This window comes from Engraulis encrasicolus, chromosome 3 (genome assembly GCF_034702125.1).
Source record: "Engraulis encrasicolus isolate BLACKSEA-1 chromosome 3, IST_EnEncr_1.0, whole genome shotgun sequence".
Taxonomy (NCBI): domain Eukaryota; kingdom Metazoa; phylum Chordata; class Actinopteri; order Clupeiformes; family Engraulidae; genus Engraulis; species Engraulis encrasicolus.
In genome coordinates this window covers 11186479-11208978 of record NC_085859.1, presented here as the reverse complement: position 1 = coordinate 11208978, position 22500 = coordinate 11186479, and the positions used below count along the sequence as shown (strand labels likewise).

The window sequence follows — 22500 nt, the reverse complement described above, 5'->3', positions numbered from 1 at the left end:
CACACACACACACACACACGCTCCGTCTCCCGGTGTGTTTTGACATGCGAGGCATCCTATGCTTGACAAACACTTGACTTCACCAGTGACTTGTGCTTGGCATAGCTCCTGCATGCAGTCTGATGGTGCCACCATCTGAACGTCTACAATGCAACAGTACCAGTCAAAGTCAAAGTGTACATTGGTGTCAACAAAATACTGTATGTAAAACGAGTTAGCTCAGAAGATTGAAACCAGATTCCAAGGTGCAGTTGCACAATAAAGTTACTCTACTCTACAGACACAAACTCACGCACTCACGCACGCACGCACGCATGCACGCAGGCAGGCACGCAGGCAGGCACGCTTGCACGCATGCACGCGCACGCACACCTTGATTTCACACCCCCCCTTTCCTCTTTATAAGCTTATCAACACCCCCCACCAAACCTCATGATGATAACAGCTTTGCACCCCCCCCCCACACACACACGCACACACACACATGCCCCCGTTGAGAAACACTATGTTAGATGGTATAGGCTGTGTGTGCATTCTGACTTATCAAAGCTGTGGCCCTGCCTGATGTGCGTTCCTGATAAACCGGTTCATGTGGTCTCAACAACTTGGTGGTAAAAATGGAGGCCTGCTATTCTCACTGAAGTGAAGCTTGTAAAAGATTCTAGCTTAGTACATGCTTCATACAAGAGAGAAAAGAGTAGTACCTATACAACACTATAAGTGTACATCGGTCTTGTCATTTCAATTTGTTAGGTGTTGTCTCTTTTTCTTCCTGTAAAATGATTTGCTCCCTCTCTCTGTCTTTGGGTGTGCCCGCTCTCTCTATGAACCCATACGATTAAAGAAGCCAATCATAGCTTATTCTCTCTGATGATGTATTAGTATAACACATAATTGAAATATAGAAATTCAAACAATACTATACTATCAAGCTGTACTTTAACTACACGATACTATACCACAACATTGTACAATATACCACTGTAGCCTATACTTTAATAGACAAGTATAACATTCAAACCCTTCTCATAGCATATTCTTTGTGCTATTCACAAGACCACACGACAACCTGCCATGGCCACTAGACAGCTTGTCATGCCGCACAGCATGACTAATCTCGCCGCTGACACTAAAAAGTCCAAGGAAACGCTCAAGCCTGGTGAGTTGTGGACGTCGCCGCGGGCTGCCCCATGCGTCAATCCGGCGTAGACAAATTGCGCCTCGGCTGAGGGACGTGTGTCGTTGGGCGTCTGCTTGCCGAGGCGCGCATAAACCCCATCAATATTGCAGCGTTACACTTTGCTGTGGTCTACCGAGGCGAGAAACGCGGTGGTTGAGGGTGGCAGGCGTCTCATTGAATCTCACTCACGCGTATTAGGCATGAATGTAACAAACAGCTCACTTACGCACACAGCACATGGGGAATCTTCCCCTGAAATCAGGTCAACCCAAACATGTAAACACGTTTTGGGGTAATCTGGAGGAAGGGGCCATCTGCGTTATTGTGCGTGCACGAATACAACGGCGAGAGTTAAATCCTATAATTTACATGTCAGATTTTCTCTCCGTGAATATGTTTGGACAGAGCTATCTGTAGTGCGACACACGTGTTTTGTCATTAACAACTTTAAACTTTGCTTAGGTCACCCCCCCCCCCTAAAAAAAAAAAATCCACCAACGACATTATCTTGAAGTCTGAAAAAATAACATCGAATTTAGGCAAGGCAAAGCTACAGGGAATCACCACTGTACCCCTACTACGCACACATTCTTCCACTCACATCCACCATGTGGAATTTTGAGAGCTTGAAAGTGTTCTCCCCTCCCCAAGTGCGAGCCACCAACGGCTCTCCTCACTCCATAAACAGCCTCGCTTTTTAAGCATTTTGGCGAACACGCGCCAGATTGATCCTCGATCGTCTTTTCCATTCGGGAAGTGACTGTGTCAGGTATCCAGTTGTGTGTTACAGTCTGTGAACGCGTGTAATTTACTCGCATCCTGCAAGTCCTACATGTAGGTATGGCAAAAGGCTGGGATACCGGAGCACTGCGTTTCTGCCTCGCATAGGCGCGCACCACATCGGAAAGCGAGCCACTCCGCTGTGCACGCCCTCAGTGCTCAGTGCCTAAAACGCGCCACTCTTCTACCGAGTAAAGTTGACCGTTGTTGGAATTATCTGCGAGGGAAATAAACGGAAGTCGTTGGATGTGGTGGAATATCACCTTGGACCGAGGCGAAGCTGCGGATCAGTGAGCGGTACATGTGAACGCTGCGTCTTCTCTTGCGTTCCGTTGATACTACAACCCGCATTTGGGTCGTCATTTGGAAGGATGTGTATGTCAGCACGACATATACAGAATAACGTTACAGCAACGTATTAACTTTTGGGTTAAATTATTTTGTCTGGTTTTGGGAAGAAAGTTTTGATTACATTAAAAGACGGTGGATGATTTATGTTCGCTGTTTGGCAAGACTTGGAGTTATGCTTGGATATTGTACAATTCAATGCGTCGAGACCACCTTGGAGTGCTAACGAGCAACAAGGGGAAGAAAGATTTTTATTTGCTGGAAAGAAACGGCATCGGAGCATCATTACTTTCAGCTCCTTAACTCGGATATCGTGCGCAATTTTCCAGAATGCATCTCTATATATACGGTTTACTGTTGTTGTTTGGTAAGTAAAGTTTTTCAAATTCCTTCCTTTTTAATAGATTACTAGTTCTGCCGGTATAATTAATATAAGCTACTGATTATGACAAAATAAAATATATTGTAGCCTATATTGTACACTAAATCTGCATTTAATGTAGTGTAGGCTAATTTGAATTTGCTTGTGCTTATGCACATATTGAACATTCGCACGTCACTAAACGTTAGTGAGACATAATCACGTAGAGTGTGGCTACAAATGGTGCTGAATGAAAAACAGTTTTTTAAAGAAATGTTCATATGATCGTCGACTACACTATGCTTAAGACCGAGTTGATGGACTTTACATGTCAGTGCTCAAAGTCACATTATAGGCGAGAAGTGTTCATCATATTTCGCAAGAGAGAGGACAGAGGGAGCGCAGTGCCCGTGGCAACACCATGCAGTCTATTCAGACTGCATACTCCGGAAAAATGTCCATCGGCGCTCATATGCATATCCTGCACAAAATTACCAACCTATTACCTTTATTATCTGAGGGAGCTGTTTTTATAGTTTTGTAATAAAACGAGGCATTCGAGAACTAGTGATGTTGGCATTTCATTTAACAGGAGACATTCAAATCCCGTCTCACGTCTTCATATCAATCACACCAGTTTGGACGGGTGTCAGGGCAGTGAAATATCGGCTCAAGAAAATAAGAGCGAAGGTGAGGTGAATACCTTCAAGGTCACTGCCGCTGCGCCCCGGCTGAGGTGACACTTCTTGGGCTTCAAAGTCTCTGCACAGCTGTGTGGACTTACTGCATTATCCTGATCAGTGGCGTAACCACACAAAATACGCATATGTTCAGAGTCGTTTGAGCTCTCTCTCTCTCTCTCTCTCTCCCCCCCTCTTTCCATTTGCTTGGTGTCTACATAACGCTGCGATGTAGGCTGCTCAAACGGAACAGTTCTTAATGAGTTATTATACTGGATGCGATGGTGTCAAATCTTTGCAGAATACAACACACGTTCAGTGAAGCAGCAATGGCATCCATATATCGTTACATGGACTGGGCATAGACTGTCTGCGTTGTCATGTGTTTAATAATCTGAGTTGGTGTAGGTGGGAGTTGGGAGTTTGTCTTCGGCAGGTGCCAGGTCCATGCCGTTTATTTGAGCTCGTGCGTTGGCCACGAGTCCTCTCGCACCTGTAGGTGTCACTGGCGACCAGCCCCACAAGTCTTGCGCTGCCTCAACCTGCCGTTGAGAATAATACCACCACGGACAAAACACCACTCGTCCTTATCCTTAGTCTCAAACAATGTTTTTTTTTAATCTGCAGTGTCCTATTATCAATTTATTTATTCTAGCTCATCATTTTGTCACAATACGTTTATAATCTTGAACCTGGCCTGTAAATAATGGCCCAGTTGAACAATGAACGTCATGGAGGTCAAAGACAGTTGCATCGGGCAGACAAGAATATAGCCTAATTCTTTGGAAAAACACGACCGTCATTTCCACACTGAATGAAGCCTCCATGAGGGGCCACTGGTAGGCCTATACATCCTCTCCATCTCTTCCCAAATTGTATTTCCCAGTTTTCCACAAGAATTCGTCAACATAAGACCAGCATTTTTTGCTGCATGTAGTAGCCCACCAGTGTACCCTGAACCACTGGCATCTGTACCCTTGTAGTTCCTCTATCTTGCAAGGCTATGAATGGGGCGGGTGGGTGGAGTAGAGTAGAAATGGGGTGGGTGGTGGGTGCAACAGTTTTGTATCTGAGGAGTGAAAGTGTGCCCTTTTTGCTTCATTTTTTGAGACAGTAACTTGCTTGCCTTGCCTGCTTGTTAGTCTGCTTGTCTCACAATGCCTCAATTCATTCATGGAGCTTCATGTACCACAGTTTGACACTTGTGACATTTGACTGCTGGCGGCCCGTGCCACGTCATTCTCCTCGGCTACTGGGAGCCATGCACTGGGCCATCATTAAAACGGCAGGCTTACTCATGCGCAAGATTCACAGCCAAGCAGATCACACAGATGATCTGTTATCCTCCCCAGAAGATGAAATAAGAAATGGCAGATAGCTGTACAGTACATGTTGAGTCACAAATGAGAGATTTTTCTTTTGTACTCTCATGGACTTGTGGGAAAAAAGACACAGCTAATGACTGGTTTTAGTGAGGGCCACAGTCGTTGTGTGGTAGTGTTTGCGTGTGTCTCAGTTACTCTCTTTCATGTCACTGTCTGTCTGTTCTGCCTTTGCTGTCACTTATGGTGTTTGTGTCTAACGTCTGCCGTATGTCGGAGAACATAGAAGGCCTTGGGAGCTGATCAAGTATTTCAAACTCGGAACACTGACGATGTAGCCTGGCAAGCCATGACATGAAATGTATACCGTAGATTGGGCTTGTACCATAGGCAAAGCCACTGTGCTAAATTTCTCCCAGTGGCTCACTACACAAATTCAAAACTAGACAGAGCATTGTAATTAGAGGACAGAGCCAGGTCAGCTTCATGACCAAGATCCCCTTTGGTGTGAGGCTAGATTAATGTAATCTAAAAAAAAAACATATGTAGTGTTTGGTCTAGTTTAATAGGCTCCCGATGAACAATTATATCCCGCTTCTGTCTTTGACATTTTTACTTTGTACTTTGGCTTTATTATTTTCCTTTTCCAGTCAGCTGGTGTGCGTTTTATGCAATTTTTGTACACACTTAGTAACAGATCATGAAAAGAACCATGACTTTTTCTCATGATTTTGCTATTTTCTGTATGTCCATCTTTCTGCTCTGCTGACGTTGCTATAGACATCGAAGGACCATAAAACACAGAGATCGTGTACTGTAACCCGGCACTTATAGGACTATCAAGTCCGTCATCAACAACTTTCTGATCATAAACTTGTGAGCACTCAATGGCGGTCCATTATGGCCTCGTCCTGTCCTGTCCTGTCCTGATTTACAGCGGAGATTAAGCATCTACTGGCCAGGCCTCCACAGATAAGGCTGATATAGAGGCATGAATGCAACTGGCAATGGAGCTAGAGATGGACTAGATCAGGGGTGGGAAGCCTTTTTCATTCAAGGGGCCACTTCAAATTGTATAAAGTCATTCAAGGGCCAAACTATAATGAACGCAAACCAGGATTTCGCCCTGCACTTTAGGCCTATGTATATTGAAGGCAGCCACCTTTACAACAAACCCCACCTTCACTAGGTCCCCTGAGATGATGACTTAATTGTATTGCAATCGTAATTTCCAACATGTCTTTTCAAAACATATATTTCCCTCGAGACATAGGTTTTCCACCCCTGAACTAGATGCACTGGGGATTGTGATTAAGTAGCCCATGCTTTGCATTGAACCATATTAATGCTCTGAACTGAACTATTACATTCACAATTACATACATATTTTATTCAATGATAATTCTGATGTATGCTATCCATATAGGCACAGTGTACAAACTGGCATAATGTTCTATACTTGAGGATTGCAGATGACAGAATGTAGTGGGGGGGTGTAACTCCATTACTGCACAATCTTCTTCTGTAGCAGTGTTTCTCAAACTTTTTCATGCCGAGGACCACTTTGTCCCCCCTAAAAATGTTCAGTGACACTGCTAATTTTGATGCAATGTATTCACATTACAAGCCTGCCTTTTTGTGGTGAAAATAATACTTCAGCTATGTTTAGCTATGTAATTGTGTTACATATATAGCCTACTTCTAACTAGTCTTGGAAAAGTAGAAATCTCCTTGCGGACCACCTGAGCACTGTCACTGACCACCAGTGGTCCCCGGTCCACATTTTGAGAATCACTGCTCTGTAGCATGCTGAGCAGTTGACTTAAGCCATTTCAATTCTGTCTTTCACCTTCTTCCCTCTCTTTTCCCGTCCTTCCTGTCAAAACACTCACGCCAACCCCCCCCCCCCGCAAGTCATTTCCCCCCTGCTGTTACTATAACTCTCCTGTCCTCTTTGTTCTTCCAACCACCATTTTCCAACCCTTTCTTCACTTTCTCCCATTCTATTCATCCTCTCTCTTTTTCTCCTCAAACGTCTCTGACCTGTCCTCTCTAACCCTGACCTGGGGTGACCTGGCCTTCTTCCATTTTCTCCTTTCATCGCATCACTCACGTCTTCATCATCTCTTCTTTTGTTGCCATCATTGTCATCTGTTCTGTTACTATTCCTCTTTCACCCACTCATTCTTCCTCTCTGCTTTCTTTTTTCATCTTTTCCGATCCCTTCTTTCTATTAATTTCCCCTCTCATTACACATCTCAACGCCTTTCTATTCCCTCTCCTCATCTCATCATCTACATTTTGACTTCGTGTGTTTTGTGCTTTCTTTTTCTGCCTGTGATTGCTCATCCGTTTTAATATACTAATTTATTTGCTCTCTTGTTTTTCTCGGTTGACTTCTCATCTCCTCTGCTCTCGTGCTCTTACCTCTCCACTCAACTGCTCTCCTTTTCCTCTCCATCCATCGCTTGTATCAACCTCCCTCTCTTCACCTTTGCTGACCTCTCCTCACTTTTCCTCATCTCTCCTCCATTTTGCTCTCTTGCACTCTTCGTACCTCTCCTCTCATTTGCTTTCCCTGGCTGTCATCCTCCTCCATTTTCCTGACATGTCTCCTCTCCTACTCTCTCCTTACCTTTCCCTCCACCTCACTCCTCCATATGTTCTTTACATTTCTCCTCTCCTCTCCTCTCCTCTCCTCTCCTCTCCTCTCCTCTGCTCTCCTCTGCTCTGCTCTGTTCTGCTCTCCTCTCCTCTCCTCTCCTCTCCTCTCCTCTCCTCTCCTCTATTGTTCTGTCTTCTCTTCTCCTATTTTACATCAACTGTCTCCTTATCTTTCACCTCCACCCACCTCTGACTCCACTTCTCTCGCTCCTCTCTTTTTCTCCCCCCCCCACCATCTCTTCTCTTCTCTTCTCTTCTCTTCTCTTCTCTTCTCTTCTCTTCTCTTCTCTTCTCTTCTCTTCTCTTCCCCTCCTTTTTGCATCACCCCTCTCCTCCTACCTTTCCTCTCTTCTCCTTTCCTGTCTTCTTTCATTTTGCATCTCCTATCCTCCTCCTCCTCCTCCTCCTCTCTCCACCTCCACCTATCCTCCCCTCTCCACATCCACATCCACATCCACATCCACATCCACATCCACATCCTCTCCTTTCCCCTCCTCTCCTCTCCTCTCCTCTCCTCTCCTCTCCTCTCCATTTTGCTCCTCTTTTCTCCACCCATCTACTCCTCTCCTCTCACATTTTGCATCACCTCTCCTCCTCGTCGTCCCTCCACCTCCACCTCCGCCCCTCCACTTTCCCCACTCCCCTCAGACGAACTACTGCCCCCGACCCTCGCCAGCGGCAACTCGGCCCTGCCGGTGGGGCCCGACGCGGGGATGGTGGACTGTGTGAAGGCCAACGACATGTGCAACCAGAACGCGGCGTGCAGCTCGCGCTACCGCGTCATGCGCCAGTGCCTGGTGGGCCGCGACCGCAACACCATGCTGGCCAACAAGGAGTGCCAGGCGGCCATCGAGGTGCTGCAGGACACGGCGCTCTTCAGCTGCCGCTGCAAGCGCGGCATGAAGAAGGAGCTGCAGTGCCTGCAGAGCTACTGGAGCTTTCACATGGGACACGGCGAAGGTGAGGAGGAACGAGAGGAGGGGAGGAACTCTCACTTTCTATTTCTTTCTTTCTTTCTTTCTTTCTTTCTTTCTTTCTTTCTCTTTTTCTGCTTGAGCCACAAGCAAGGCCAAGGTGGTAGGGTTGGGGGTGGAGCTACTGGAGCGTCCACATGGGACAGGTGCGAAGGTGAGTGAGGAGCAGGGAAACCAAAATGGCATATGCGACGCATGCATTGCAGGGGCGCACCAGAAAGAAGGGGGGGCGTCAAAGAGATGTTTGCACATAACGAATGATTATTAAGTGGGTTTTTGTTTTTTGGGGGGTCGCCAAAATAGTTCTTACACCCCCCCCCCCCCCCCCCCCCCCCCCCCCCAGAAATGAGTAGTTGCGCCCCTGTTGAGGAGGAACGAGAGGAGGGGAGGAACTCTCACTTTCTATTTCTTTCTTTCTTTATTTCTTTCTTTCTACCTTTCTTTCTTTCTTTCTTTCTTTCTTTCTTTCTTTCTTTCTTTCTTTCTCTTTTTCTGGTTTTCTGCTTGAGCCACAAGCAAGGCCAAGGTGGTAGGGTTGGGGGTGGAGCCTTGGCGAAGGTGAGGAGGAACGAGAGGAGAGAAGGAAGTCTCTCTTTCTATTTCTCTATTTCTTCCTTTCTGTCATCCTCTCTCTTTTTTCTAGTTTTCCGTTTCAGCCACAGGCAAGGCCAAGGTGGTAGGGTTGGGGGTGGTGGTGGTTCTGACAGGGGTGAGGTAAGGTGAGGGATGTCAATGCCAAAGGCACAGTTGGAAAGAGAGTGGGATGAGGGAGTGTTTCTCTCTCTTGGTTTTCACCTCTCTCTCTCTCTCTGTCTCTCTCTCTCTCTCTCTCTCTCTCCCTCTCTCTCTCTCTCTGTCTCTCTCTCTCTCTCTCTCCACCCAACGTTGATCTCTCTCTACTTATGTTTGTTTTATATCCATCCACAGTGGGGGAGTTGCAATCTCTCCTCTCTTTCCTTTTTTTACCCATCTTTTATGGGCCACAGAAAAGGTGAGGGTGGTGAGGAGAATAATGGAGGAGGAGCTGTCTCTTTCTGATTCTCTCTCCCTCTTCTTATAGTGGAGGAGATATTCTTTCTGTCTTTCCTCTCTTTCTTTTACATACATTTATACGAGCCACAGTGATGGTAGGGACACATAGGAGGCGGAGCGAGCAAAGCAAAGAGAGGCGAAATCCAACCGTCATCAGGTCGTCGCGGCGAATCAAATGGAATGGAACAGTTATGTTGTTGATTTGATTGGGCCACGGCAGGCGAATTCGCTCCTCATTTGCACAACATTAAACTTTCTTAAATAATTTCGCTTCACTTCGCTCCTGTTCGCTTGTTTTCGCTTGCCTTCACCTGCCTTCGCCTCTCTCATAGGAATGAATGGCAAAGTTTGCAAATTCGAGTGTATATGTCCCTACAGTGAAGGTGAGGGTGGTTGGAGGAGAGAAGGAGGTCTGTCCTTCATCTCCCCACTCTTCTTCTATTTCTGTTTCTTTTATACCCATTCACATGGCCCAAAGGGAAGGTGACGGGCAAGGAGAGAAGGGGATGGAGGAAGGGGATCTCTCTCTCGCTGTCTCTGTCTCTGTCTCTCTCTGTCTCTCTCTCTCTCTCTCGCTGTCTCTGTCTCTGTCTCTCTCTCTCTCTCTGTCTCTCTCTCTCTCTCTCTCTGTCTCTCTCTCTCTCTCTCTCTCTCTCTCTCTCTCTTTCTGTTCTCGCATCCCCATCTTCATGGACTGTCAGCAAAGAATAGAGTGGTGTAGAGGAGGCTGGAGGAGAAGGTGGTTTGCTCTCCTTCTTTCTCTCCATCTATCTATCTATCTATCTATCTATCTATCTATCTATCTATCTATCTATCTATCTATCTATCTATCTATCTATCTATCTATCTATCTATCTATCTATCTATCTATCTATCTATCTATCTGCTTACTATGCCCACTGTTTTGGATGGAGAGAAGAACAGAGAGGAGCTTTCTCTCTCTCTCTCTCTCTCTCTCTCTCTCTCTCTCTCTCTCTCTCTCTCTCTCTCTCTCTCTCTCTCTCTCTCTCTCTCTCTCTCTCTCCACCTTTCCCTGCTCTTCTGCCCTTTCGCATGTTTCTCTTCCTGATCTCTGGTCTCTGGTCTGCGTTTCTTTCTAGCTATAGCCTGCCTGGACATTTGGCTTTTCTGTGGTGTTGGAAATGGACTGGACTTGACTGTGCTGCTGATTTACTGCAACCTGGACGGTCAGGTTCAAAGTGGTTTGGTTTGACCTTTAAACGTCCATCCTGAAGGTGCTGACAAGCCAAGCCAAGCCATTGCTGCTGGCCTGTCTTTCTTTATATACTTGCCTCTCTGAAAAGAAGAGAGCCCACCGCTTTTTGGCTTGTTATGTGCTGTTCACACACACCGGGTAATTGCCAGGGAAGTCTGTCTGTGTGTCTGTCTGTCTGTGTCTGTGTGTCTTCTTCAGTTAGATGTTTTTTTTTCCGGTTTGCTCACATGGGTGGATAGAGTAGGCTCTAAGATTCAAGTGGAGGATTTTCTGTTCTACGTCTAGAGGATGTTAGTTGGTAAGGGTTTATTTGGTGTTTGCTATAGCTTGTGGGATCACTGAGTCAATTAAAGAGTGTTCTGCCAAACTGTTGAGCGAGGTCCATAAAAGTGTTAAGATATTCACACTCTGCAGCTATGTGGACGACTGCTGAAAGCTTTTGCTGGGTCCAGGATGAAGTCATATGAGAGACACAACCCCCCCCACCCCCGCAAAAAAAAAAAATCCTTACAATGTGAGGAGTGTTGTACATACAATTCTGGGGCCCCCTTCTCCCGGGGCCCTGCACAGCTTACCCCTTTCTCCCCCTGTTGACTTCCCTGGCTGTGTGCATCATGTTTTTTTTGTTTGTTATGGTAGAGCAGGGATGTCAAACTCAGAGATGTCAAATTTGGCCTGCGGAGCCATTTTATTTGGCCCGCGAGACCATTTCAAATGTATATTACAGTTGTCCCACATACACCATCATCGTATAGTTTAACACGACTTGAACATGAAATTTGCTGTGTCACAGGATGTGCAGACACATTTTAACTAACAAATATGATGGGAAAGAATGTATGTGAAATTTAAACATGAGTATGAAGTGCATGCATGCACTATTTTAGTACATTTAAAAAATAATAATTGTTGATTCGGCCCGCGATTTCGTTCCAGATTTGGATTTTGGCCCTCGGTCAATTTGAGTTTGACACCCCTGTGGTAGAGCGTGGGGGGAAACAGGACACAGGGAGACAAGGGCAGAAACAGTGGGACCGATCCTGTTCAGTCCAGCAAATATGTAGGGCAATAGATCGATTAGACGCTGTATTGATTTTCAAGTTGTTATTGCGTTGACCACTGTTGTTAGTCCATGTGTACTGCATAGCGTCACGTGGGAAAGACCAGAGGAAAGAGATTGAGGAAATATATGTATGATTTAACATAAAAAAGCTTGATGTCATACTGATTTCCTATAGGCCTATATATATGTATATATATACAATATATAGAAAAAAAATCTTATTGTGCATCAATCAGAAATGTTTTTTAGAGTGCCTTTAATTTGAGACTTGGTTCAAGTGGAGCAAGCATTTGCAATCCAAACCCACTCAAGACTCATGGATGGTTTCACAAGGTTTTTTTAAAATATATATATATATTGAATTCATTTCCACTAATGAGGTCTCCTTCCTATGAAAAAAAGGAAACAACACCTGATGTGCAAGTCTAGTTAAGTGGTTTCTAACAGCAATACGAGAAACATAAGAACTGAATGAATGGGCCTCTGTGAATCAATATGTGACTGCTGATTGCTGTGGTTTTTAATGCAGAAATCCACTCAAGTGTTGGTCAGGAGAAACAATTGCAGCAGCGTCCATGCACCGCAATTACCCCAGCCTTACAGCTATGGGGTCTGACGGGGCCAAAGTCGTTCTATTCAAGCCCCGTGCACTTGCCAGCCTTATTGATGATGCCTTCAGGCGCCTAGTTGGGGTTAGTAATACCCAGCCATGTGTAAGTGAATAGCCAGACATACCGTATGTACATGCACTCCGACGGATCATGACTGAGCGACATTCAATTTATTGACATTTTTACATATATACAGTGGAGAATTAAATCATGATTTTACAATGACTGGAATTGGTTGTGGTTTAAAAGAACGTCACACACACATAGTGCTTCCTTACACAGAAAGTTTGTTACAACCGCAGAGTGACGTGATTGGAATTTTGGTTGGTTGGTTTGGTTTTTATGATATAGTAAAATATTGAAAAAATATATTTTAGGGGCTTTTTAGGCTTTATTGTGAAAGAAGGGCAGTCATAGAGATGGACAGGCAACGATGGGGAGAGGACATTGGGGCAGGATTGGGACACAAGCAAGGCCACATTTGAAATCTAGCTCCCCATTGCCTGCCTGCACACACATGACACGGGTCACAACAGCTAAATTGAAATACTGTTCTTTTTAAAAGTTTGGCAGATGATTGCCTCTTGTCGGTGAAACAAACCGGATATTTCTATCCACTTGCCATCTTGTTGTGGAGAAAGTGTCTCCTCACAGGGCTCTGTAAAAGTTCCTCCAGTGCTCTACCTCGGTGGTTCTTAACCTTTTTTCTTGAAGCACCCCCTAAACTCTGCCCAAGACAAGCCGTGCACCCCAAACCAAACGTCTATACGTGTATACGCACAAAAACGATGATTTAAGTCATCGTAAATTATTTAAGTGAACAATTATAATGATTTTTGCTTTAGACATTAATCACTTCTTTAATGTCTTTACACATTACGTCCAAAACATGTTTTTAATTTGTTTTTTATTTGCCCTAATTATGAGGTTTAGAATCAGAAATTTGGTCACAACCTCAACACAAACAAAATTCCGTGCACCCCCAGAAATCTCTGGCGCACCCCCAGGGGGTGCCCGCACCCCAGGTTAAGAACCACTGCTCTACCTCCTGCTGTATAACCGCAGAGATACACCAGCGGCGACGCGATTCAAGCGACAGAGTGTAGCAGCAAGCGATACGAGCGATTGAGGAGACAAGAGTATGTCCGTACAGGCAGAAGGCAAAGCATTCAAGCATTCCCATTGGCTGTGGTCACTGACCTCTATACAGTCATTGGCTGTCGCGGCTTGTCGCCGAACCGCGTCATAGAAAGTTGAAAAGATTTCAACTTCAAATTGTCGCGCTCGTCGCGCAAATCGCTCTAGTCTCCAGAATTGTCTCTCGACTCAACACAAAGTCAATTACTTCCGTCGCTCGACTCGCTCAGATCACCGCTGGTGTATCTCTGCGGTAAGAAACTCTCTGACAGCCAGGGCAGAGAGAGTAGAGAGAGAGAGGTTCCATTGGCCCATTGTTTCCGGGTTCTATTATTGCAAGGGGGAGGGGGGGAATCCCCCTTTAGGCAGACCTAGGCAGACCTAAGGACTGTTCTATTCAATGCTAGTGGAGTATTATGACACGCCCCTTTAGGCAGACCGGAACCTGGTCATGTTAGGTGCCCATGCAACCTATTACATTGGCATATCTCTATATACTTAAAGAATCCCCAGCCAGGGCCTTCCTGCAGGGCCATGCTTGTATGGCTCCAGGATGCAGTCTCATGCCCTAGTTTAGCAGTGGTTGAAAGGTCTGCATTTTATTGTGCACCCCCCCCCCCTCCCCTTGTTCCTATATGTCTCCTATGCTTATATTTTTAAGGCCTCATCAGTTCTGCCCAGCCCAAAGGTCTTGTTTGTATTGTAGATGTTCTAACTTACTTTGTTTGTGGCTTTTTATAATGTTATTCATTTACGTTTGGTTATATTGTGCCATTTTAAAGTGTCAAGAAAATAAGCATGCCAAAAAAATATTGCATACTTTGGGCAGTCCATTGTGACACCCTCAGATTGTTCTCGCTATCAACACAAAGATACGTACCTAATTTGTCACAGAGAAATTATGATACCTGAGCCTGAGAATGATGATGATGCATGGCTTTACTCCTCTTGGGAATCATCATTAAAATCTATTAATGGATTATGAGAATACAACGGTCTGTTTCTTTAACAGCCCCTAATTTATTAATCAAGCAACAATTCATAAGAGGCCGTGGGTATGTGTTCGAAGCGTGCTATAAAACTCCCGTTCAATGATGGGTCGGAACTCGGAATGAATCATCTTTGCAATCATACTGAAACCCCAAACAGAGATAGTTCATTGATGTGCGGCTCCTGTATTCTCTACCCCAACTGGACCGGATTCTAGCAACCAAGTCAGACACTTCTTAGAAGCATCTAACCAGAGAGAGAGATACTTAAAGAATCTCTGATCTAACTTTGACACACATAGAATCTTCACTTGGAATGCTGGTAGTTTACGGTCGATTTACTAACACTTGGATAGCCAAATCAGCCAATCACAATCAAGAACCAGACACAGTTTTAGATGTGTTTAAGCCCTTTGTGACGTCAGTATGGTTGTTCATATTATCATTCCAATGCATTACTTTGTGCCTAATTGAAGGCGTCAAAATTTTGGATGCCCATTTTGATGCATTTGAAAAATTCACCTGAACTCAAAACCACACCCCTTCAGCAATCTGAGTTCATTGGCAGTTACATTTAGAGAAGGGTAGGTCAAGGTGAGCACGTTAACGTGACACACAACGGGTATGCCCTTGGCATTTAACATTGGTAGTCTAATCTGACATAAAATCATCAAGCCAAAGTTATGAGACTGTGCTGGATTCAGAGCATCTTGGGAATAATAATTGAAATCCATTTTTTCTTTAATAACTGACATCTAATCGATTAAGTGTTAACTTCTCTACATACTATCCATTTAATGACGCCAGTGTGGTTGAGCTCTATGACATACGTAAGTAGGCTGGGCTGTTCTGCACTTATGGCCAGGAAGTTGTCTTTTACTCTGTGGGCGTCAAGGGAACATTGCTTAGCCCTGATAAGCCACTGGCCCTTTTGTACTGTGAAGACAGAAGGTGTTGAGAGCAGGTCTGGTAACAAAAAGTCTCATCTCTCGTCTGCCTGCCGATCCGCTTTAACGGAATAGAGGTGGGTCTGAAACCTTGACAGAAAGTAATTGCCTCCCCCCCTCTCTCTCAGTCTCCGCCACAACAGAGCTGATACAGGAACAATATTAGTTTTCAGCCAAAGACCAGACCACAAAGGCCTCCTCTCAAGGCTGTGCAGGCCAAGTGTCTATGGTCCTGAATTCATAGGATACAAATCGGTTCGTTTTTCTTTAAAAAGCTAGCTATCCCACCATTTATTTCCTCATAGCTTTAGACAGTTACTTTGACTCTCAGAAAATGTGAGTACAAATCGCTTAATTTCAACAAATATTGTGTCCTTCGCTGGATGTTTATATTCAGGGCAGGAAGTCAAATTTTCTCCCGCAGAAAGAATATAAGGCTTTCCAGAGTTGATTCGACTATGAATGAGTTTGAGAACTAGACCTCTTCAAATACATTTTTTGGTGATAAGAAGAAATAACAATTTTGTTCTGTGTGGCGGTGCAGAGTGTCTGGCAGTTTAACATTCTGTGTGCGATGCCATTGTCCCTCATGGTGAAGCACTGTATAGTTTAACCGCTGCAGACTATGCAGCATATTAGACCGTGCTGTAATGAAAACTTTTTGATAAAGTGTCCAAGTAACTTTTAATTGTGCTTTTAATTTGAGTTTCAGAAGGTCGGTACTCACTATAGAATATGCTAGTGTCATACACAGTACATTTTGCAGCGTTAACAACACTTGAACTTCAACTCCAAGTGTTGAAGTAACCCTACACATTTGAATATGTAATGATGGAGGTGGACTATCCATTGCTGTGTTTTACATCTACATTTGTGTGCGCAAAACCTTAAAGGGACACTGTGCAGGAAATGGTCAAAAAAGGTACTGCAACTATGCTGCTTATTGAAACTGGGCTGCCTATTGCCAAATTTGATCTTTACATGGAAGTTTACTAAGTAATAAACAAATATTTTTTAGTGTGGTCCAAGTACAGTCATTTTTGCAGCTAAAAATGGCTATTTTTGGAAATTCAAAATGGCGGACCATGGAGAAGATCCCCCTCTTCATGTATGGAAAGCGCAATTTTTCCAGTCATAGTGAATATTTAGAATTTGATGGTGGTGGTAAGTATTCATGAAAAAGGTAACATTAGTGAATGGGCAGCATGAATTCTGGAAATAAACAACTAAAAATCTCACACAGTGTCCCTTTAAAACTAAATCCCAACACAGATAATATGGTGTGAAGAAGCAACACCGAGGAATTACATGATCTGGATGTTGGTCTCACCGTGCTGCAACATTTTTAAGTGGAGTATGTTTTTGTTGTTTCAATGTAGGCCTACAGTTGTTTGCAACTAGCCTGACATGAGCTTTACAACAGTTACTAGACAGCCTTGCATCCAAATACCATTTAACCCGGTAAGACACAGTGTTATGAATTTGTTGTTACCAGAATGGCAATGACCGAGTTGTACAGTGCTTTACTAAAGGCCCTGTGTTATGCCCTATAGCATAGTTTTAGGGCCAAAACATACCAAGGTGGAACGGAACGGTCCCGGGATGAACACGGTCTTTCTGCTTAGTTTTGGCCGGCGTGTTTTTCTCTGCCTTTCACACTGACAGCGTTGGCGTGCGCGGCCAGTCCTATTCAAAACCCTCCCCACAGCCAAAGCTAGCATGCTACTTTGCCATTCATTTGAATGAGACACCGCCGGTCGCCGGCGTGAAAAATACGCTTGAGTTCTATTTTCCAAATGCAGCACGGCGCGAAGCCGGCTCCTGTGCTGCTGATGCTGGACTACTGCCGGTTGGTGTGTAAGGACAGATATGTTTCAATGTATTCTCACCGACTTCCACGACGCTTTACCGCCCTGGTGTGTAAGACCCCTTATGGTAGTTATCTGCTCAATGACTATTACAGCGTTCCACTGGTGGAACAGAGTGCAATATGGGGCTACAATGATTACAGCATTAGATCTTGTGTGCGATGTAATTTATTTATTGAAATATTTTGAAAACATCACTGATCACACCATCTAGACTTTCTAGACTTCAGACCATGCCAACATCCATTGTAAAATGTGAGGAAAACAAAGATTATAAAATAAAATAAATAACTAAACTGACCTGCCGGTGTAATGCTTGGAAAAGTACCCAGAAACACAACACCACATAATCCGGTAATATCTTGTTTATATCCCCCATGTGTTTCTAATAACTTAAAATAATGATCTCTACAAGTTATTTCCGAAGCTTAACAAAAAGATAAACAAAAAAAAGCTTGATTTGACATAGTGGATGATCTACTGTGTAAACGTTAGGGACACCTCTCCAACCTTTCACAGATGTGTTTGCTTACACTACAGAAGAGAGGATCTGTAGATCATTTAACCTCTCTCTAAAATATCACAGATCACCAGCAGATGTGAGTGGTCCATAATGTACAAAACGCCAAGCAGATTTACGAGCTTGTTTTGGTTGGGCACAGAAGGTTCAGTTCAAATGTCTTGATGGAGCATAAAACGGTGTGTTAGTTTGTTGAAGGGGTTCGGGGTGTTTGGGAGATCCAGCTGAGAATAGTGTGTGTGTGTGTGTGTGTGTGTGTGTGTGTGTGTGTGTGTGTGTGTGTGTGTGTGTGTGTGTGTGTGTGTGTGTGTGTGTGTGTGTGTGTGTGTGTGTGTGTGTGTAAGTGCGCGGAGGGACGTCACAGGAGATGGAGAACACATGCTGAGACTCTAGTGCATTTGGTTTATACCCACAAAAAGCCATTATACTTTTAGAGATATATGTGTCCTGTCTGGAGAGACACCACTGCACTGTGGGAAAAAAGAGATGATTCATCCGTATTATTCTGCACAAGCGGACCTTTAAAGTAATGTACACTGTAAGATGACCGTCAGCAGGACTGGACTGGGATCACAATTATTTGTTAATAATTACTTGTACACTGCTGTACTCTGGGCTGACCCCTTACCCTGTTATTGCTCGAATTTCCTCCTTCTAAATCACTCTGGTCAAAAGGCGTATATGCTAAATGTAATGAAATGTATGTAAAAATAAAAAAAAATGGCCTGGGCATTCTTGTGTGCTCCACTCTAAATTGTGGGCCAGTCTGTCGGAAGATACAAAAAAACAACAATTTCAGCCCATGGCGGATGCTGGCCCCCCGGGAAATGCCTTGCTAGATTACCCTTTCCATACCTGATGTACAGTACACTGCAAGACAGGGCTGCAGGTTTACCCAGGCCTGCGGGACAAAGTCTTCTGAAAGGGCCCCACACCTACTAGCAGTGGTGTAGTCTACGTAGAACGCGGGTATACAGAGTATGCCCACTTCTAAATTTCAGGGATTTTAGTATACCCACTTTAAATTGATTGATCCATTGCTTTGAATAGCACCAATATATAGGCCTACAGTATACCCACTTCAAAAAATGCTCAAATATACAGTATACCCACCATAAAAAAGTAGACTACACTGCTGCCTACTACATATGATGTAATGGGGACTCATTTCTGGGCCCCCTTTCTCCTTGGACCCAGAAGAACTGACCCCCCATCAGCTTCCCAGCCATGGCTGTAACTACCATTGAGGACACAGAGGTCATGTGACTCATGTCCTCTGTTTTTTTTTTCTCAGAAATATAAAATGTATCTATGATGAAAATCGTTGTATGATCAACAATGTTAAATTCAGTCTGTATACCCCCACCCCCATTTATCCTCAAGAGAGTGATTAATGAAAACAAACTTAAGAGTTTTACTGAAGAATTTGAAGAATTTTAAATGTACAGTATGCAGTACAGCACGCAGTATTTGTCCTCAGTATATGGAAATGTCTCATTACGGTCCTGTTTCCAGCTGTATGATGACCGTTAGAGTGCAGCATTCACAAGATGCTGGTCTGAAACTGAAGACCAGGAGTTCTGAAAGTACATCATGGTAGTCCGTGTTACGATTAGTCTCCATGGTTACATCATCAGGTCTAATGAGACCATCTGGAAAGAGAGCGGTCTTTAGTGAGCATATGCTCACCATTTCGCTTCCCACTGCTTCTCTGCTCGTAGCCACCTGAAGAACATAGCAACCAGTAGTCTGTATGTCTGAAGGTCTGTATGTCTATTGTGGATGTCTATATCTGTGTCTGCATGGGAAAGTAAGAAACGTAATTACAATGCTTTGCATGAGCAGTGCATGTAAAGAAATTGACAATAAAGCCGACCTGACTTGACTTGACTTGAAGGCATATTCACATGTGACTTTGCATGTGTGAATGTACACACATGCATATGCAAATGCACACACTCACCTCACCAAAACACGCACACACACACACACACACACACACACACACACACACACACACACACACACACACACAGAGACGCACACACACACACACACACACACACACACACACACACACACACACACACACACACACACACACACACACACACACACACACACACACACACACAGACGCACACACACACACACACAGACGCACACACACACAGCACCCCACGCACACACACAGCACCCCCAAAACCTCATGGTGCTGCTCTGACTGGAATGCCTATTCATTAGAGATGCACCGGATCCGGTTCCAGTTCCGGATCCGGCATTATAATGGGGTTTTTCACAGGATCCGGGTCCGTCAGGATCTTACTGTAAGCAGTGGATCCGGTATCCGGCATGTTACCTAAAAATCAGGGTCTGGTGCATCTCTAGCCTAGGCTTTTCAGTCAGTCTTTCACAACCCCAATCGCTACATGGCGTGAAAGCCCTTTGGAAGCGGCCGTTGCAGGCAGTGTGGCAGAGTCTAAAAAAAATAGAACGTAATAAAAAGGGCCCATGTGTGCGAGTAGACTATATGTTTCAACCCTTTTGTAGGATCCGGTATCCGGTTCCGGATCCGGCAGGATCTTAAGCAGTGGATCCGGTATCCGGCAGGATCCTAAAAATCAGGATCCTGTGCATCTCTACTATTCATGCTAAGATTCTCTATCAAGTAAAACTCTGCTACCTGCTACAACTCCCAGTTGATTTACTACAAGCCTAGTTTCGTAGCTTTTCCCTGCGGCCCTGATGAACCAGCAAAATGTTTCAATGAAAATATTTTTGGGAAGCCAACACACTCATTCACTTTGTGTGTGTGTGTGTGTGTGTGTGTGTGTGTGTGTGTGTGTGTGTGTGTGTGTGTGTGTGTGTGTGTGTGTGTGTGTGTGTGTGTGTGAGCGTGCACGCATGTGTGTGTGTGAGAGAGAGAGAGAGAGAGAGAGAGAGAGAGAGAGAGAGAGAGAGAGAGAGAGAGAGAGAGAGAGATGCTGGTGGAGTGGCAAGAACTCTTGCATCATACAGATACAGGATCTGCATACAGACATCTTTTTTGCCCTCATTTTGAGATCTAGATATGATGTTACGGAGTGTTTCTCTACGGTTCTCTTGCCGTTAGAGAAGAAGGAAGATAAAGCACTTGTTCCCTGTTGCTGTGCAATGTGAGAGAGATCGAAAAAGACAATGGAGACAAATGGAGGACAAAAGAGTGATGGGGGGGGGGGGAGTGAGGTGGTGCCAGGGTCGCATAGGCAGACAGAAAAGTCAGCGGGAAAAAAAGGGAAATAGGGGGGAAAAAAAAGAACTTTGTGTGAACACAGCATGACCCTGCGTGAACAACTCGCTGATCCCACAACAACAAAAAAACAAGGACGGACATTTGAGCGCACTCTCTCTCGGGTTGTTACGGCAACAGCTCTTCTCCATCGACACTTGGCCAAACAAGGTGAAATGGCGTTGGGCTTGAAGCTGGAGGGCTGTTAGAGAGCCGGGTCCGTGCCTGTCAAGGTCTCTTCGAACAGCGTCTTTAGCTCCACCACGGCACCTCTCGCTTAACCAAGAGAGAGGCACAAGGCAATGAGTGATTCATTGCTCGAGGCCTGAATTGCTGACCATGCAGTGGTATGGGGTGAAACCGTGACGTCACGAGCTGCATTCACCTTCGGCTATGTCTGTGTTTTATGTATTTGTTTTATGGGGATTGCTTATTTAAAGAAATATTAAAAGAGTTTTTTTAGTCTACCCACATATTGTATTGCAGGTAGAATGTTTTCTACTAGAGAGACAGTACAATACTATGCAGTTCTTTCGACTTTGGAGTCCGCTTAGCTTAAAATACCATCTGATTCTGCTCTTAACTTAACTACATTGGCCATTGCCCATTATACCAGGAAAGAAGAGTGCCAAAAAAAATAATGAACCACTGAAGCCATCCCTCCCCTTTTTTCACATTTTTGTCTTTGAATAGAAGCTGCTTACGCAATGCTGTGTCTGTCACTGTTTGACAGGAAAGTAAAATGATCTCACCTTGGCAAACACTCTCAGTGACCCCCAAAAGCCAATGGGGTATAGTGTTTACCAATGTTTGCCTTTGTCTGCTGTCTTGACTGCCTTTCCCTGCTATGGATTGCTGAGCGGAGAGTGACCGGCTCCGATTGAGTCGATGTCCGTCTTGGGAAGTGTTAACACTATTGAGTGACCAAGGTGTGGGAGAGCAAAGGAGTCAAGCAGAAAGGCACCTGAAAGCCCGCCAATGGTATTTGTTCACACAGTCTATATGACCTACATGACAAACTGCAAACATCCATTAAAATTATAACATATATAAAGACGGGGGCAGACAGACTTTGCAGGGGACACAGAATCAGCTTATGAGGCTGACTCTCTACATCTTGACTAGCCTGATTATCGTCGACGTTCAAATCTCTTCGAGACTTGGTCTGACCAAGGGCATAACAATTAACGTTTCCCAAAAGGCATGGTTGCCCTACCTCCCTTGGTTTGCTTATGCTTGTTTGCTTATCGACAAAGTGGGAGGAGTTCCCGTATTTGCGGGAACTCAGAAAGTACTTGCATTGCTCTTGACCTGACTAGTTGCAACGCTGAAAGTGTGAAACAACTAACAGACACATAAGATTATGAGATGAGGGTTAAGAATGAGATGCAGGTGGAAACTTCAGGGGTCTTACACACCAGGGCGGTAAAGCGTTTTTTACCGGCGTTGGTGAAAATACATTGAAACATATCTGTCCTTACACACCAACCGGCGGTAGTCGAGCGTCAGCGGCGCAGGAGCCGGCTCCGCGCTGCGCTGC

General features: G+C 44.6%; 1 protein-coding gene across 3 annotated transcripts in view; it reads left to right on the top strand.

Moving 5' to 3' along the window:
- The first annotated feature begins 2007 nt into the window (after window positions 1–2007).
- gfra2a (GDNF family receptor alpha 2a) overlaps window positions 2008–22500 on the top strand; it is a 205125-nt gene continuing 184632 nt past the window's right edge. For 2 of the 3 annotated variants that reach the window (XM_063194734.1, XM_063194733.1), the window contains exons 1-2: window positions 2008–2675; window positions 7984–8295. In XM_063194734.1, the coding sequence (XP_063050804.1) occupies window positions 2639–2675; window positions 7984–8295 (349 nt within the window). In that variant the 5' untranslated portion in view covers window positions 2008–2638. Of the gene's footprint in view, window positions 2676–4088; window positions 4189–7983; window positions 8296–22500 lie in introns of those variants that run through there. The other variant, XM_063194735.1, reaches the window with a different exon arrangement.